Below are 15,755 nucleotides of genomic sequence, written 5' to 3' on the forward strand. Positions count from 1 at the left end.
AGTCATCAATTTTCTCTAGAGTGTTCATAGCAGGCCTCTCTGAGAAAGTACTATTTGAACAAAGATTTGAAGGTGGTAAGAGAGTTGGACATACCGTTATCTTTTGAAGAATATTCTTGGCAAAGGAGAAAACCAGTGTCAAAGCTGGAAGGTATAAGCATCTGTGCAATTGTCAAGGAGCAGTGAAGAACCCATATTTTAGAGCAGAAGGAAGAGAGATTAAGGAGTAAAAGATGAAACTGAGAGCAGATTAGAGGTGACCAGGGAATCGGGAGTTATTGCTTAATGGGTATGGTATATTTATGGGGTGATGAAGTGTTTGGAAACTAGAGAATGCTGGTGGTTGCACAACATTCTGAATACACTAAAGGCCACCTAATTTTTATACTTAAAATAATGGATAATTGTACATTATGTGAATTTCACCCCTAAAAAACAATAAAGAAATGAAATGTAATAGGTGCTTTCATTGAGAAGTAGAAGAAATATACAGTACACCTCTTTTTAAAAAATATGTTTTCTTTTCTATATCATTCTGCAGGTGTCTTAGCATAATTTGTTGAAGAGACTATTCTCTTTTGTTTTCTTTATATTTAAATTCAATTAATTAACATATAATATATTATTGGTTTCAGAGGTAGAAGTCAGTGATTCATCAGTCTTATATAATACTCAGCGCTCATTACATCACTGCCCTCCTTAAATTAATGCCCATCATCCAGTGATCCTTTCTCCCAACCCTCCTCAAACTGCAACCCTGTTTGTTTACTGTGATTAAGAGCCTCTTACGGTTTGGAAGAGACTATTCTTTTATCCAATGAATGTCCTACTTTATGACCCAGTATTCCATATCTAGGAATGCAAAAAACTAATCCTGATGCAGACAAATATTGATGTGCAGGGATGTTCACTAAAACATTATTTATAATGGTGAAAGATTAATCACTTCTTGGCCTTTTGGCTAAGATCAAGTTTAGTATCTGCTCTTACCAATTTGATAATAGTTTGACAATAGTGATATCAGTTTGATAATAGCGAAAAATAAGGAGAAATTCATCATCTCCGTTATCTCCAACAATAGATTTTTTTCAATGATGATATAAGAGGATTAATGTAGGCAAGAAAATTGGTTTTGGTAGTGTCTAGATTTTAGAAAAATAATTTTTAAGGACATATATAATAATAAGTGTCTTTTAACTTTTCGTTTGGTTTTCTCAGTGGGATTTCAGTGTTGGAATAATCTTTCTCTCTGCTTACCCATTTTTATTTACTTTTTTTTTAAAGATTTTTTTTTATTTATTTACTTGACAGACGGAGATTATAAGTAGTCAGAGAAGTAGGCAGAGAGGAGGAAGCAGGCTATCTGCTAAGCAGAGAGCCCAATGCGGGGCTTGATCCCAGGGTCCTGTGATCATGACCTGAGCTGAAGGCAGAGGCTTTAACCCACTGAGCCACCTAGGTGTCCCTGCTTACCCATTTTTTAAGAATTTTAATAATATGAGAAGATACTCATAAAATAATACTGAGTGAAAAGCAATGAAACTAAACTATGCTAATGTGTTTGTGCATGCACATGCCGAGGGAAAAAAATTACATGAGTAAAAGATTGCTAAAATGGGGCACCTTGGTGGCTCAGTTGTTAAGCGTCTGCCTTCAGCTCAGGTCATGATCCCAGGGTCCTGGGATTGAGTCCCACATGGGGCTACCTGATCTGCGGGGAGCCTGCTTCTCCCTCTCCGAAACCCCCTGCTTGTGTTCCCTCTCTCACTGTCTCTCTCTCTATCAAATAAATAAATAAAATCTTAAAAAAAAAAGTATGTTAAAATATAATTATCTCTTCATTTTGAGATTTTGAATACTTTTGTTTTCATTATTCTTTTAATAGTTTTTCAGTTTTCTTATTAAATATACTTTTTAGTTTCAAATTTATGTTCTTTGGTCTTCTTAATAGAGTATTAATAATAAATGTTCTTGTCTTGGTTCTTTACAGTCAGGTAATTATAGGAAAATAATTTATATGTCTAGTTTTGTCTCTTAAGCCAGTCTTCTGATAGTGTAATGAAATCAGTATATATTTGATTTTTACTTCGACTATATAATAATAAATTTTATGATAACATATAGCTAATATGTATTATTTATTGTGCAGGACAAGATACTCGAGGTTAATCATTATCATTCAATTCTACTAATTTGCAATTTATTGCTTTACAATTTTATATACTTATTTAACTTTTTTTAAATGCCTTTCCCTAAGTTCAATGTCTCTTTACATTATACATATCCATTTCTGTCATAAGAACTATATTTTAAAAATCATGTATACTTTCAAATGATTTCATATTTCTGGGTAATGTGTAGTGATGTTAGCAGAGTCCCACTGAATATTAAAATACTTAGGTATTAATTAGTCTTATCCTTTAAATGTTCAGTTTAATTATGTAGGAAATACCTAGCAAATATATGCGCACATAGGGAGAGACTGACTTTTGGGATGCCAGTGTGAGGAATACATGACCCGGTTCTCCCCAAAAAGGAAAAAAAGGTACTGACCACACCGCTAATATCAACCATTTCATAACTCTAGAAACTAACCAAAGCCACAGAATGGAGTATGTTGTCTATCCAAGAGGAACTACTAATCCTCAATAAAACTGCAGGGCCTGTCACACTTTAATTTGGGCTATTCCCACCCAAGCTCCCTTCTCTACTGAGTGGTATGGAAATGCATCTGCCATGAAAAGCCAGTAGTTCACAGTCAGTAAATAGGACTGACTGAATTAAAATTCCCAGCCCCAAAACAGTATTTTATCTAAACTAGCAACTCCCTGGAAAATCCCCATTCTTAGGATGTTGGGGCTATTTTATTTGACTTGGAGTTCAGCCCAGCAGTAAAACATAAAATTTAAAAAAAAAAAAAAAAAAAAAACTATTCCCCAGGACATTACAAAAAACAAAAAACAACAATCATCTCTGCTGGCAAAATCTAAGCCACCTAAGCCTAAGACTTCAGGTGTAGTGAAACAAGAGCCTGGCCAACTAAAAAAGGATGTCCTCAGTGACCAGGTAACCATAGGCAACTTTCCAAAACTCCAGTATATTCATGGGGATCTAGAAGGCTATCAACATGTCCAGAAAGGAAACTACTTCATTCAGATATTTAGCCTGCATATACTACCTTGAGGCCCTGCTCAAGCAAGAAATGAAAGCTAAAGCTATTCCATAAACTCCTTGAAGTTTGAGGACATGCTTCCACACACAAATCCTCCAGACAAAATGTGGAAGACATACAGAAAACATTTCGGAGGAAAACTTGTGTACCAGCCGTTGGTTATACTGATGCAAGTATGCCCCCTAGGAAGTCAGAGTGAAGACAAAAACTTTAAAAATAAGAAAAGAAAAGAACTTTGTGGCAGGGAATGCAAAACCTATAGAATTCATCCAGGAAAGTCACTAAACAAATGAACACCAACTACAACAACAAAGAAAACCAACAAATCCTTAAAGGGAGGTGGCTGATACTATAGTTGTTATAAGAAGTCCACTTTCAACACAAGTTATAAGATATGCAAAGAAACAGAAAAGTATGCCACAAACACATTTAAAAAAATAAGTAAATAAAAACAAACCACAGAAAATGTGTCCAAAGATACTGGACTTCATTGACAAGAACTATAAATCAGCTATTATAAATATGTTCAAAGAACTAAAGGAAACCAAGATTGAAGAATTAGGGGCAAGAATGATAACTATGTCTCACTAAATAGAAAATGCAAATAAGGAGATAAAGATCATTTTCAAAAATCAAATAGAAGGGGCACCTGGGTGGCTCAGTGGGTTAAGCCTCTGCCTTTGGCTCGGGTTGTGAACTCAGGGTCCTGGGATCGAGCCCTGCATCAGGCTCAGCATGGAGCCTGCTTCCCCCACTCTCTCTCTGCCTGCCTACTTGTGATCTCTCTCTCTGTCAAATAAATAAATAAAATGTTTTTAAAAATCAAGTGGAAATTCTGGAGGTGGAAAAAATAGTAACTGAAGTGAAAAATTCAGTAGAAGGCTTAATAACAGATTTGAGTTGACAAAAGAATAAGCACACTTGAATATAGACCAAATCTCAGCATACAATGTATACAGCCTAGGTTTCAGGAAAAAACTTCAGAGGGGTGCCTGGGTGGCTCAGTTGATTGAGTGTCTGACTCTTGGTGTCAGCTCAGGTCATGATCTCAGGGTTGTAAGATTGAGCCCTGCATTGGGCTCTGTACCCAGCAGGGAGTGTTCTTGAGATTCTCTTTTTCCTTCTCCCTCTGCCCTACCCTCACCCCTCTCTGTCTCTTTCAAATAATAAATAAATCTTTTCTAGTAATCAGAATTCTTTTTTCTATTTATTTATTTATTTATTTTTATTAACATATAAAGTGATATTAGCCCCATAAACTCAGAGACCTGTAGACCCTCCATCAAGCATACCAACATATGTATAGGGAATTTTTAGAAGGAAAAGAGAAAAGGAGGCGAAATAAATATCTGAAGCAATAATGAAAATATCTTAAGCAATAATGACTGAAGCCACCCAAATTTGATGAAAAATATTTATCTGTTCATCTAAGAAGCACAGCCAGTTTCAGGGAGAATAAAGAGATCCACACATAGTCAAACTGTTACAAAAAAAAAAAAAAAAAAAAAGACTATTGATAGCAGCAAGTGAGATGCTACTTTCCACACTCAACAGAGCCTCAATAAGTTTAATAGCTGACTTCTCACCAAAAAACCATAAAAGCCGGGGCGGGGAGGTGACATATTCAAAGTGCTAAAAGAGGAGGCGGAATCTGTCAGTCAGGAATTCTATATGTGGTAAACCTATCCTTCAAAAATGAAGATATTTAGACATTCCTAAATAAACAAAACAGTTCATCTCTAGTAGACCAAACCTAGAAGAAATGCTGAACTGCAAGGACAACAGACAGTAATTCAGATCCACACAATTAAGTAAAAAACACTAGCAAGATTATAGATAAACTTAAAATATGGTAGTGTCTCATTTCCTATATGATTTAAAAGACAACTGTATAAAGTGATCATTATGAACCTGTGTTGATGGGTAGACAATGTATAAAAATATGATTTATATAGTTAGAGCACAAAGGAAAGGGGACACCAATAGCTATATTGGAGTTGTTATTTGCACTAGGAATTAAGTTTTTTATTTTAGTTAATATGCTAACTATAATCCCCATGGCAACCATGAAGATAATAATTCCAAAAATAGGAAAAAAAAATAACTGGGGAGGGGTACCTGGGTGGCTCAGTGGATTAAAGCCTCTGCCTTTGGCTCGGGTCATGATCCCAGGGTCCTGGGATCAAGCCCCGCATCCGGCTCTCTGCTCAGCGGGAAACCTGCTTCCCCCCCTCCCCTCCTGCCTCTCTGCCTACTTGTGATCTCCGTCTGTCAAATAAATAAATAAATAAAAATGTTTTTAAAAATTACTAGGGAATTAAAATGGTACACTAGAAAACATTTAACAAAGCAGCAATTGAGGAATAGAATTAAAAGACCTAAGACGGGGTGCCTGGCTGGCTCAGTGGGTTAAAGCCTCTGCCTTCGGCTCAGGTTATGACCTCAGGGTCCTGGGATCGAGCCCCACTTCGGGCTGTCTGCTCAGCAGGGAGCCTGCTTCCCCTCTCTCTCTCTGCCTGCCTCTCTGCCTACTTGTGATTTCTGTCTATCAAATAAATAAATAAAATCTTAAAAAAAAAAAAGACCTAAGACCTGTACAAAATCAGTAGTAAATGGGAGACATAACTCCTACCTTATCAGTAATTACATTAAATGTAATTGGAACAAACACTCCTATCAAAAGGCAGAGATTGGTAGAATGGATAATCGTATATGAAACAATTATGTGCCATCTACAAGAGACACTTTAAGTACAAAGAAAGTACAGAAAAGTTGAAGGGCACCTCAACTGACCTTTAACTAGACTAAAAGACTCAAATTACTAAAATCCAAAGTGAGAGAGAGGATACTACTTACCCTTCACAGAAATAAAAAGGTTAAAAAAAAAAAGAAGAAGAAATAAAAAGGTAGCTGCATATATATATAGCCAGTAGCAACTCAACGTGATTAGTCATTAGGGAATAGCAACTCAACGTGATTAGTCATTAGGGAAATGCAAAAAAAAGCCACAATGTGGTATCACCTCACAACCACTGGAATGGCTGTGATCAAAAAGACAGATAAAGTGTTAGCAAGGATGTGGAAAACTTGGAACTTTCATACAATTGATGGGAATATAGAATGTGCAAATATTTTGGATAACATAAGTTGACACACTAGTGTGAACACGCACAGCAGCATTATTCATAAAAAGATCACACATGTATGACTGTATCCATATGGATCTCCAGAAGAGGCAAATCTAGAGAAAGTAGATTAGTGGTTACCCATAGCTGAAAGAGTAAGGGTTAGAAATAGGATTAACTGCTAATGGGAATGGGGTTTCTTTGTTGGGTGATGAAAATATTCACAATTTGTGGTTATGGCTCAACAACTTTTTTAATATACTCAAAACCACCACTTATACATTTTAAATGGGTGATGTTTATGGTGTGTGAATTATATCTCAAAAAGCTGCTTTCTTTGAAAAGTGAACCATTAATGGTAATGAACCAGACATTCCATTTCACATTTTTATCCTTAAAGAATTTATCCTTAAAGAATTAAGTTTTGGCACCTAAATTGTTTACATTTTATCATTTAACATTTGATGAGAGCAATGTTTACAAAGATCCCTTTTTTTTTTTTTTTTAATAAATTTAGCTGGACAACTCAGCCAGTCCGCACATTTAGCCCTCCAACTACCATACAATGTACTTGGTTTAGGTCGAAGTGCAAACTTTCTTGATCATCTATATGTTGGCATTCCCCGTCCATCTGGAGAGAAGGTGAGTAAAAATTTATTGTCTTTACAATTAATCTGTCTTAATAAATAATATTCACATATCTAAATTCAACTATTTGAATTCAGTTGAATTTGAATCCAAATAATTAAATCTTTTTTAATCTCTTTAAGGAGAATATAGAAAAAGAGAAATGAGTAGTGACCTATCTAAGCTTATCTTACATAGAACACAGCATAATTTAAAGATACAGTTTTCCACCACCTTTAAAATAAACCTCATGACCTCCTGTCCCTCTTTCCTGCTTTTTCTCTTCATCTTCACTATGTAACATAAAATACATTTTATTGTATTTCTTGTCATACCTCACCTCCACTTGAATTTTGCTTCAAGTAGCACTTGTACATTAGCACTGTGAACAGTGCCTGCTACACTTTCAATAAATATTTACTAAATTAATGAATCTATGAGACAAATATAATCCTTCCCTGAAAAGGTAAAAAAAAAATTTGCCAGCAGGGCCCAGGAGCCCTGTTTGGGGCTTAATATATATATAAATTTAGCTTAATCCATACCTAGGATTTCAATTAATTAAGGAGCACTTAGCTTTTTTTCTTATTTATTTAGAATAATAATTCTGTTTTTAAAATATACTAGATGTTAATTGCTCTTAAATTCTTTTTTCAGTCTATACGAAAACAAGAGTGGACTGCAATCATTCCAAATTCCCAGCTAATTGTCATTCCATATCCTCACAATGTTCCTCGAAGGTAATGTCCTTGCTTGAACTGATCTTGATAAAAATACTGTCAACTGAGAATCACTGGTACAGTTACATGTTTTTAAAACTCTCTCTGCTCCTGCTGTGTTCCCATGAGTCCCATCACTTTAAATGACTAAACATTCCCACATAAAAGGTCCCTGATTTTTTTTATGAAGAACAAATTAAACCTTACTAGGAAAACAGCAAGTTAATTAATTAGGGATTTATACATATTCTGCTTCAATGAACTGCTCTTTAGTTTACTAGCTATAAATTCTAAAATTTCAGAATGCTGAATTTTTTAATAAGCATTGATCTTTCAAATAAATGCTTGGGAAGTGTGTATGTCCCACAGTGGTTAGGCATAAGTTTTAGAGTCAGACCTTGGCTAGAAACTAAGATCTACTGCTGAGGGTCAGTCTCTGCACCTGTAAAGTGGGAGATAGGTAGGTAGGTGCCTTAAAAGGAGGTAGATGAAATACACTTAAGACAGTTAAGTGAAAAGTGAAAACTGGTTTTTTTCCTTATTAGCAAAATATATTCCTTTTATAGGAATAGCATTTAAATCTAACTCCTTATCTTTGTTCAGTTTTCTTTAATTACTAGAGTGATTCCACTATTTTTAAAAAGTAGGTGATAAAGGTATTGAGTAACACTCAAATTTCACTGGGAAGACTATAAGTTGTTCTTGAGGCTAGTCTGATATCAATATGAAAAAATAACCAAAGGGAAAGGGTGTAATGTATCTATGAATATGTGACCAGTGTGGTCCTACTTTGTTACATTTCTTCTCAAAATGAAGGCTGTACTGTTACTTACTAAATTTTTAGATGGAATTGAATACAGTGATTTGCTAGAACCAGTTCATGCCAGCTCATGAGCTGATTGTATACATCTAAAATTTTATACACTAAAATCAGCTATGATGGGAGTATTTACAACATGAAAATTGGCAACTGCCAATCAAGTCTTTTTCCCCACCCCAGAGAGCCAGTTTACCAGCATACTACAGGATGTCTCTTATGGTGGATTTAAGGGCTTTAGAACCAAACTACTTAAGAAAACAATTTATTACAACATTTGCTTAAAATAAGATAACATCAGTAGAGGGGCACCTGGGTGGCTCAGTCAATGGAACACATGACTCTTGATTTTGGGGTTGTGGGTTCTCGTCCCATGTGGGGTATAGAGATTATTTAAAAATAAAATATTTTTTAAAAAAAGACAATATCACTAGAAACAATAATAGTCTGAGTTCAGATATTTTTTAATGAATCTGTATTATGTGTTTGTTATTTCTCTATACATGAAATTTATAACAAAACTAGAAAATGTGTATCATGAGTAGGCAAATGTATGAATTATGGTACTTCTGGACGTTGTAATATCATGACATAGAACAATCTCTTTAAATAGAGTGATAAACAAAAGACAATAAAAGGAAAATGCATTTTAGAGTATGTATAGTAAGAAACCATTTGTGATTTGAAAAAGATATATGTGCGGGGCTCCTGCGTGGCTCAGTGGGTTAAAGCCTCTGCCTTCTGCTCAGGTCATGATCCCAGGGACCTGGGATAGAGCCCCGCATTGGGCTCTCTGCTCAGCAGGGAGCCTGCTTACTCCTCTCTCTCTGCCTGCTTTTCTGCCTACTTGTGATCTCTGTCTGTCAAATAAATAAATAAAATCTTTAAAAAAAGAAAGAAAAGAAAAAGATATGTGCATATATATTTATATACGTATAAAACATCTCTCGGCGGATATGTAAGAAATTGATAAGAATGACTGCTTCTGAGTAAGAAATTAAGGACTGGCCTTTCATCCAATTTTTTTTCTTACCAAGATAACTATTTTCATGGTTTTTTAAAGTCTATTTAAGAAGAACTACCAAAAAATCTCAGGAAAGAATTTTTTTTTTAAGTATGAGGTAAGGTACTGAGAATAGTTAACCTCAACTAACAGTATTTGTTTCCCTAGTTTTCTTACTTTTGAATTTCTAGAAAATTCTAGTATAGTTTTCTTTTATAATCTCAACATTTTTCATGTTTCTCTTGCTCTTTCTGAAGAAATGTTCTTTTCAAATTTATGTACATAATAAAAACTGAATTGATTTTAGTTTGAGGTATATTTTGAGATTTATTGACTAGAGGCTAACTTACGGATCAATAAATTTTAATTACCCCAAAATAAGTCAATCGCTACTTGCTATTCATCAGAATGATCTTACTTTTATTAAACTTTTGAAATGAAAATAGGCTGAATGGATTAAAAAACAACACCCATCTATATTCTGCCTACAAGAGACTCACCTCTTGTGATGTAAAGACATGCAGAGACTGAAAGTGAAAAGAAGGGGAAAATGTTTCATGCAAATGGAAACCAAAAGAAGCTGGGTAATTGTACTTACATCAGACTAAAATAGAATTTAAAGCAAAGACTATGATAAAAGATAAAGAAGGGCATTACATAATAATACAGGAGTCAATCCAACAAGAGGATATAATAATTGTAAATATTTTTGCACCCAACACAGGAGCACCTTAATATATAAAGCAACCATTAACAGAAATTGACAGTAATGCAATAATAATAGGTGACCTTAAAATGAAAATATATCTATTACCTATTTTCAGAGAGAACAGAATTCTTTGTATATAACCTCCTACAGTGTTGATGATATTAGACCCCAATTTTAAGCTTTTCAAGATATCCAAGTGCTGTATTATATGGATTGTTTTAAAAGAAAGAGCTAGTTCTATTTATACTAAAGTCTGTCTATTGCCATTAACACTGAGGTACTAAAAGTGATTTTTTTTTTTAAGATTTTAACTTATTTGACAGATAGAGATCACAAGTAGGCAGAGAGCAGGCAGGGGTGGGGGGTGGGGGACAGGATCCCTGCTGAGCAGAGAGCCTGATGTGGGGCTTGATCCCAGGATCCTGAGATCAGGATGTGAGCCAAAGGCAGAGGCTTAACCCATTGAGCCACCCAGGTGCCCCTAAAAGTGATTTTGTAAGAAGTCTCAACATCATTGTAGTAATGTAAACCCTCCAGCATGACACAGAAATGATACAAGTGTTTTTACACAAGCCGTCTCACTACACCCACTGAGATATATGGCTGTTTTAGTTGGCCATAGTACCTATGTAAACAGGGGTCAAAAAATAAGATGATAGGAGATCTTGTCAAAATCATGTAACTGTGTAGCCTTAGAGTCAGGGTTTCAAATTCAGCAAGTAAATTAAGATGTAAAAACAATGTCTAAGATTGTCCTAAGTGTCCTTAATAAGTTTACTTAAGAATAATTCTCATGGGATCAAAGAAAAATAATGAAGCATCTCATCAAAAATTCTATCCAGTTCTCTGAGTAAAATCTGAACTCTGCAGGATCATCAATATTCTTAGCCCTATCTAAATTTAATTGCTGTTGTTTATTTATAGTGAATGGAGAGATGGGAAAATGAATTAATGGATGAATCAACTGATTCATTAATTAATAGCTATTTGCTTTTCAGTTAGTAGAATTTTATTATTTTTCAGTTAAAATGTATAATTTTATGATTCTTTTTTATCTGCAGCTGGAGTGCCAAACTGTATCTTACACCAAGTAACATTGTTCTACTTACTGCTATAGCTCTCATCGGTGTCTGTGTTTTCATCTTGGCAATAATTGGCATTTTACATTGGCAGGAAAAGGTTTGTTCATTTAAATGAAACATTAACTTTTATTAATTTGTATTAGTAATACATTGCTCTTTAAAAACACTATATTTTAAACTTTCTTCAAATGACTAAGACTTTGTGATTTTTCACATTCTACACATAATGTCCTCTTATTGATTATAATTTCTTTCATCTCTTTAAGTTATTAATGTCTCTCAGCAATTCATACACATCACAAGAAACTAATTTAAAATTTCAATGCTGTATAATAGTAATAAAATGATCACCCAGAAATTACCGGGTATATTGAAAAATTTAGAAATAATTTCATGAAGGCCTGAAAAATGATAATTTTTTTTTTAACAAGCCTGTGTTTATTATCTACTGATAAAGCCATGAACACATTTTTCCAGGTATAACATCTATGGCTATATAAAGAATTTGAGCACAGAGAGGTTAAATGATTTTCTCAAGGTTTGAGTGGAAGGTAACAACTAAAGTAATAAACATCTTTTCCATCTGTAAAGTATGCTTTGTACTAAATTAAACATTTTTTTCTTTAGTATCAACCCTAAATAATAATTAAAAACAACAGTCCAAGTGTAGGTTTTTTTATACAGTATTTATGAGGCGGAAAAAAGAGGCTATCACATAAATTTACTAGCAGTTTAGATATAAATTGAAAAAGCTAATTTCTATGAAAATGTCAATATGAATTAAGTACATGAATTAATATGAATATATATTAGGGCATATAACATATAGCAGTTTCCAGCATTGTTCCCAAAAAAGGGCTTCTTTGTCCCATAAAAGTGTTGTCTTTTGGATTGTCTTTGGATTGTCATGTCCATCATAATAATTTTTTGGTAACTAAATTTACTGTGAATTTTAACTGTTTTAACTTAGGAAAAAGAGATCTTAATTGTGATAAATGTCCATAGGTTTGTCTCTTCCTAAAAAATTACTCCTTTATATATCAAAAATGACAACAGAAATTTATAAAGTCAGTTAATTTTAAGATTGCGACTTAAGACATAAAATAAAGGATGATCCTACATACTTTTGTCCAGAAGTGTCAGAATATAGTCTGAAGTACTGCATAGCTCTAGACCTGTAAAGGAAAGGAAATTAATTTCATTAATTTCTCAGATCATCTGATTATAGTGTAAACATTGTAAACTTAAAATAATAATGATGCAGTGGCTAAAAATTGAAGTTTAAATATAGATACAGATTTGACCATGTATACTCTCCTGTGATACATACTATGGTTCATCTCCTACCTCTTTGACCACTCTCTTTCACCTAGCTGGGTGCTCCTTTCTACCATTTCCTAACCACAGTGTCTGCCCTAAGCTGTCTTCTTTCTACACTTTTTCTGCCAGTTTTATCCAAAACCACAGTTTCAAGCTATTACCTCAAATATCCCTAACACTCGTCTGTCCCTAAAGTTCTCTTAGCCCATTTCCAGCTGTCTCCATGACATCTCTACCTAGATCACTTACAAGCACCTTAAAACAAATATTTTAAAGTTTTGTGTCTCTGCTTTCCTACTTACCTATAAAATTTGATCAGTTGCCCTCTGATTCTGCTTCCATGACGATCCATGCAGCTGACTCCATTTCTGCATTTCTACTCCCAGGGCTTTAGGTTCAGCTCCTTGTCCTGTCCAGTCCTGCCTTACCTCCCTGAATCCATTCTCTCTCTTTTTTCTTCTATTGATCACATTGCTGCCCTCTAACTCATCATCAGATTTAGCCTTAGTCATGTCACTCCTCTGCTCAAAAATCCCTGCCTAAAATGTGTCAACTCCTTAGCCTAACCTTGATAGAACTTCCATGTGACTCCACCATATATCTTTCCAACCTCGCTTCTTACCAGCTGCTTTCACATATTCCCTCCTCCTGCCCAACTTCCATGATTGCACCTGTTCTACCCCAGCTTGGAAGGAGTGCCTCTCCCCCTCCATTTCCATAAACACCATCTTTTTTCAAAGCTTTCCCTTTCCTCACTCCAACCTAGAAGTAATGTCTCTCCAAGAATATTAGTGACAGTTTTCACTTTTTTCCCTGAAATACAGTTATTCAATATGTTTTGGTGTTTTTTTTTAAGTTTTTGAGAACACGATACAAAACTGAGGATTTTTTTAATCCCTCAAAATACAAAGCACAGTACTTTGCTGGGAGTGGAGGGTCAGTGAATATATGCTAAATCAATAGGTTAAGGCCAAAATAACTAATGTACCTTACCTAGATTCATTTATTAATATTAGTGCTTATAATGGGAAAAATATAGTTCCATCTTTGTAGAATCTAATGTTTACTACTACTTTCAAATAAATAATAAATGATAACAAACTAAGTATTTAAGGAACATTTCTTATTGGTTTTTAAAATTAATTAGTGGGTTATTAATTATAAAATAGCTACTGTAAACTAAAAATTTCATGATTATTATGTAATAAAATCACATCTTTTATCTACTATTTGCTTAGAGATTTGTTTTTTTAATTACTTTATATTTCAGAAATGAGTGTTTTCTTGACATTTTCCTGTTATTTATAAACTAATCTAAAATTCTTTTTCAGAAAGCAGATGATAGAGAAAAACGACAAGAAGCACATCGGTTTCATTTTGATGCTATGTGACTTGCCTTTAATATTACATAATGGAACGGCTATTCACTTAATTAATTGAAACACTAAATTTGGCTAATAGAAGAAAATAAGAGATTTTGAGTATTATTTATAAATGATGTCTCCTTTGGTAATTATTGAAAAGTATTCAAATAAATATGGTCTGAATGTGTCACAAGGTCTTTTTTTAAAGCACTTTGTATACAGTAATTTGGATTATTTAAATGTGCTGTACATTTTTGTTACTTTGTGGAATGTGTTGCATGTACTCAGGTGTTTCTGTATTTATAATCTTACTAGAATAATGATGATGGGAAAAGACATGTATAAATAAAAATAAATGAGCAGGGATTTTTGTGTTCCACTTGAATTGGTCTTGCTTCTTATTCTAACATTACAAATTACGCCTTTGTGAATGTATCACAGATAACGTTATTTCACCTTAGTCACAGCAGGTGATGACACACGGGCGAGAGCTTAGATACTCTGGCTTTGGAATTGCAGTCCAGCAGGCTTGCCTTAAATTCTGGGTTCCACCACTTCCAAGCTGTTTGAATTTGGTTGTTAACCTCTATGAGCCTAAGTTTTCTTGTTTACAAATGGGGCTAGTAATACTACTTAGCTTGGGTTTGTAAACATCAGATGGGATGATGGATGTGGAGTGCTTAGCTTGGTGTCTAGCACAGAGTTAGTTAACTGCTCAATAAGTGGTACTTGTCATGATTACTATTATTAGTTTGTTGTTTGCTTTTTTTTACAAACTTCTAAAACTAATTATCAAAATATATAGACTCAATAGAATGTAATTTTCAAGCATGAGGATATCATATTCTTTGGGAAAAGTAAATTCTTAGTGGTTGGCATCTTATATGACAATTTTATTACTTGCTCATATTAACTAAAAATTATAGTACCCTCCAAGAATTAATATGCACTAAAATTTTTCATTTCAATACTGATGGTTATCATGTGATAATGAAGAACATTTGATTTCTTGAAAGGAAACTGCTATAGATAGCATCTAAGAATGCAAATCTTCAACCACATTTTTATGCTCAAAAGCATAGAGTCTCTAATTTACATTCAGACTTCAGTGCAAATTTTTGTGAACTTCACCTCACCAAAAAGTTACTTTAAGATTTAAATCTAAGACTGGGAAAAGTTTATATATCAATGTTAATTTTCTAATATGCAATGGACATGTGATGGCTATAAAACACAAAAACTTACCTAATTTTGTTCTTCGTGTTCTTTTTTTCTTTACAGTTCATTGAGAATGGCATGTGTATAAGTGGTTTACTTTGTGTATCTGAGCATGTTAATATGTCTCCTTAATAAATACTGTGTATTGAAACAAAGTATTTTGGTGAGTTTGTAAATATTTTTTAAGTATTAAGTCTAGGGGCGCCTGGGTGGCTCAGTGGGTTAAAGTCTCGCCTTCGGCTCGGGTCATGATCCCAGGGTCCTGGGATTGAGCCCTGCACGAGCCCCGCATCGGGTCCTCTGCTCAGCAGGGAGCCTGCTTCTCCGTCTCTCTCTGCCTGCCTCTGCCTACTTGTGATCTCTGTCAAATAAATAAATAAAAATCCTTTAAAAAAAAGTATAAAGTCTAAATCACTTATCTGCACCATGAGACAAAGGTAAAGTGACTCACCTATTGCCTCCTTGTGAGTTCACGCAAGATAGGAATCCCCTGACTACAGTACTCCCTTACTTTATGAAACAGTTATCAACAGCAACACTGCCAGGCACACACTGACCTAAAGACTGTTAGGCTGAGTATCTCTCAAATAATACAGCAT

General features: G+C 34.3%; 1 protein-coding gene and 1 pseudogene across 1 annotated transcript in view; both read left to right on the forward strand.

The window, feature by feature from the left end:
* Window positions 1-15,311, forward strand: part of ITFG1 (integrin alpha FG-GAP repeat containing 1) — a 324,431-nt gene extending 309,120 nt beyond the window's left edge. Inside the window, exons 15-18 of the mRNA XM_059152027.1 lie at window positions 6,815-6,939; window positions 7,582-7,664; window positions 11,234-11,351; window positions 13,906-15,311. Coding sequence (XP_059008010.1) covers window positions 6,815-6,939; window positions 7,582-7,664; window positions 11,234-11,351; window positions 13,906-13,965 — 386 coding nt within the window. The 3' untranslated portion in view covers window positions 13,966-15,311. The remainder of the gene's footprint in view (window positions 1-6,814; window positions 6,940-7,581; window positions 7,665-11,233; window positions 11,352-13,905) is intronic.
* On the forward strand, window positions 942-1,057 carry LOC131819037 (U2 spliceosomal RNA; annotated as a pseudogene).
* Window positions 15,312-15,755: the final 444 nt, after the last annotated feature.

This window comes from Mustela lutreola, chromosome 16, assembly GCF_030435805.1.
Source record: "Mustela lutreola isolate mMusLut2 chromosome 16, mMusLut2.pri, whole genome shotgun sequence".
Taxonomy (NCBI): Eukaryota; Metazoa; Chordata; class Mammalia; order Carnivora; family Mustelidae; genus Mustela; species Mustela lutreola.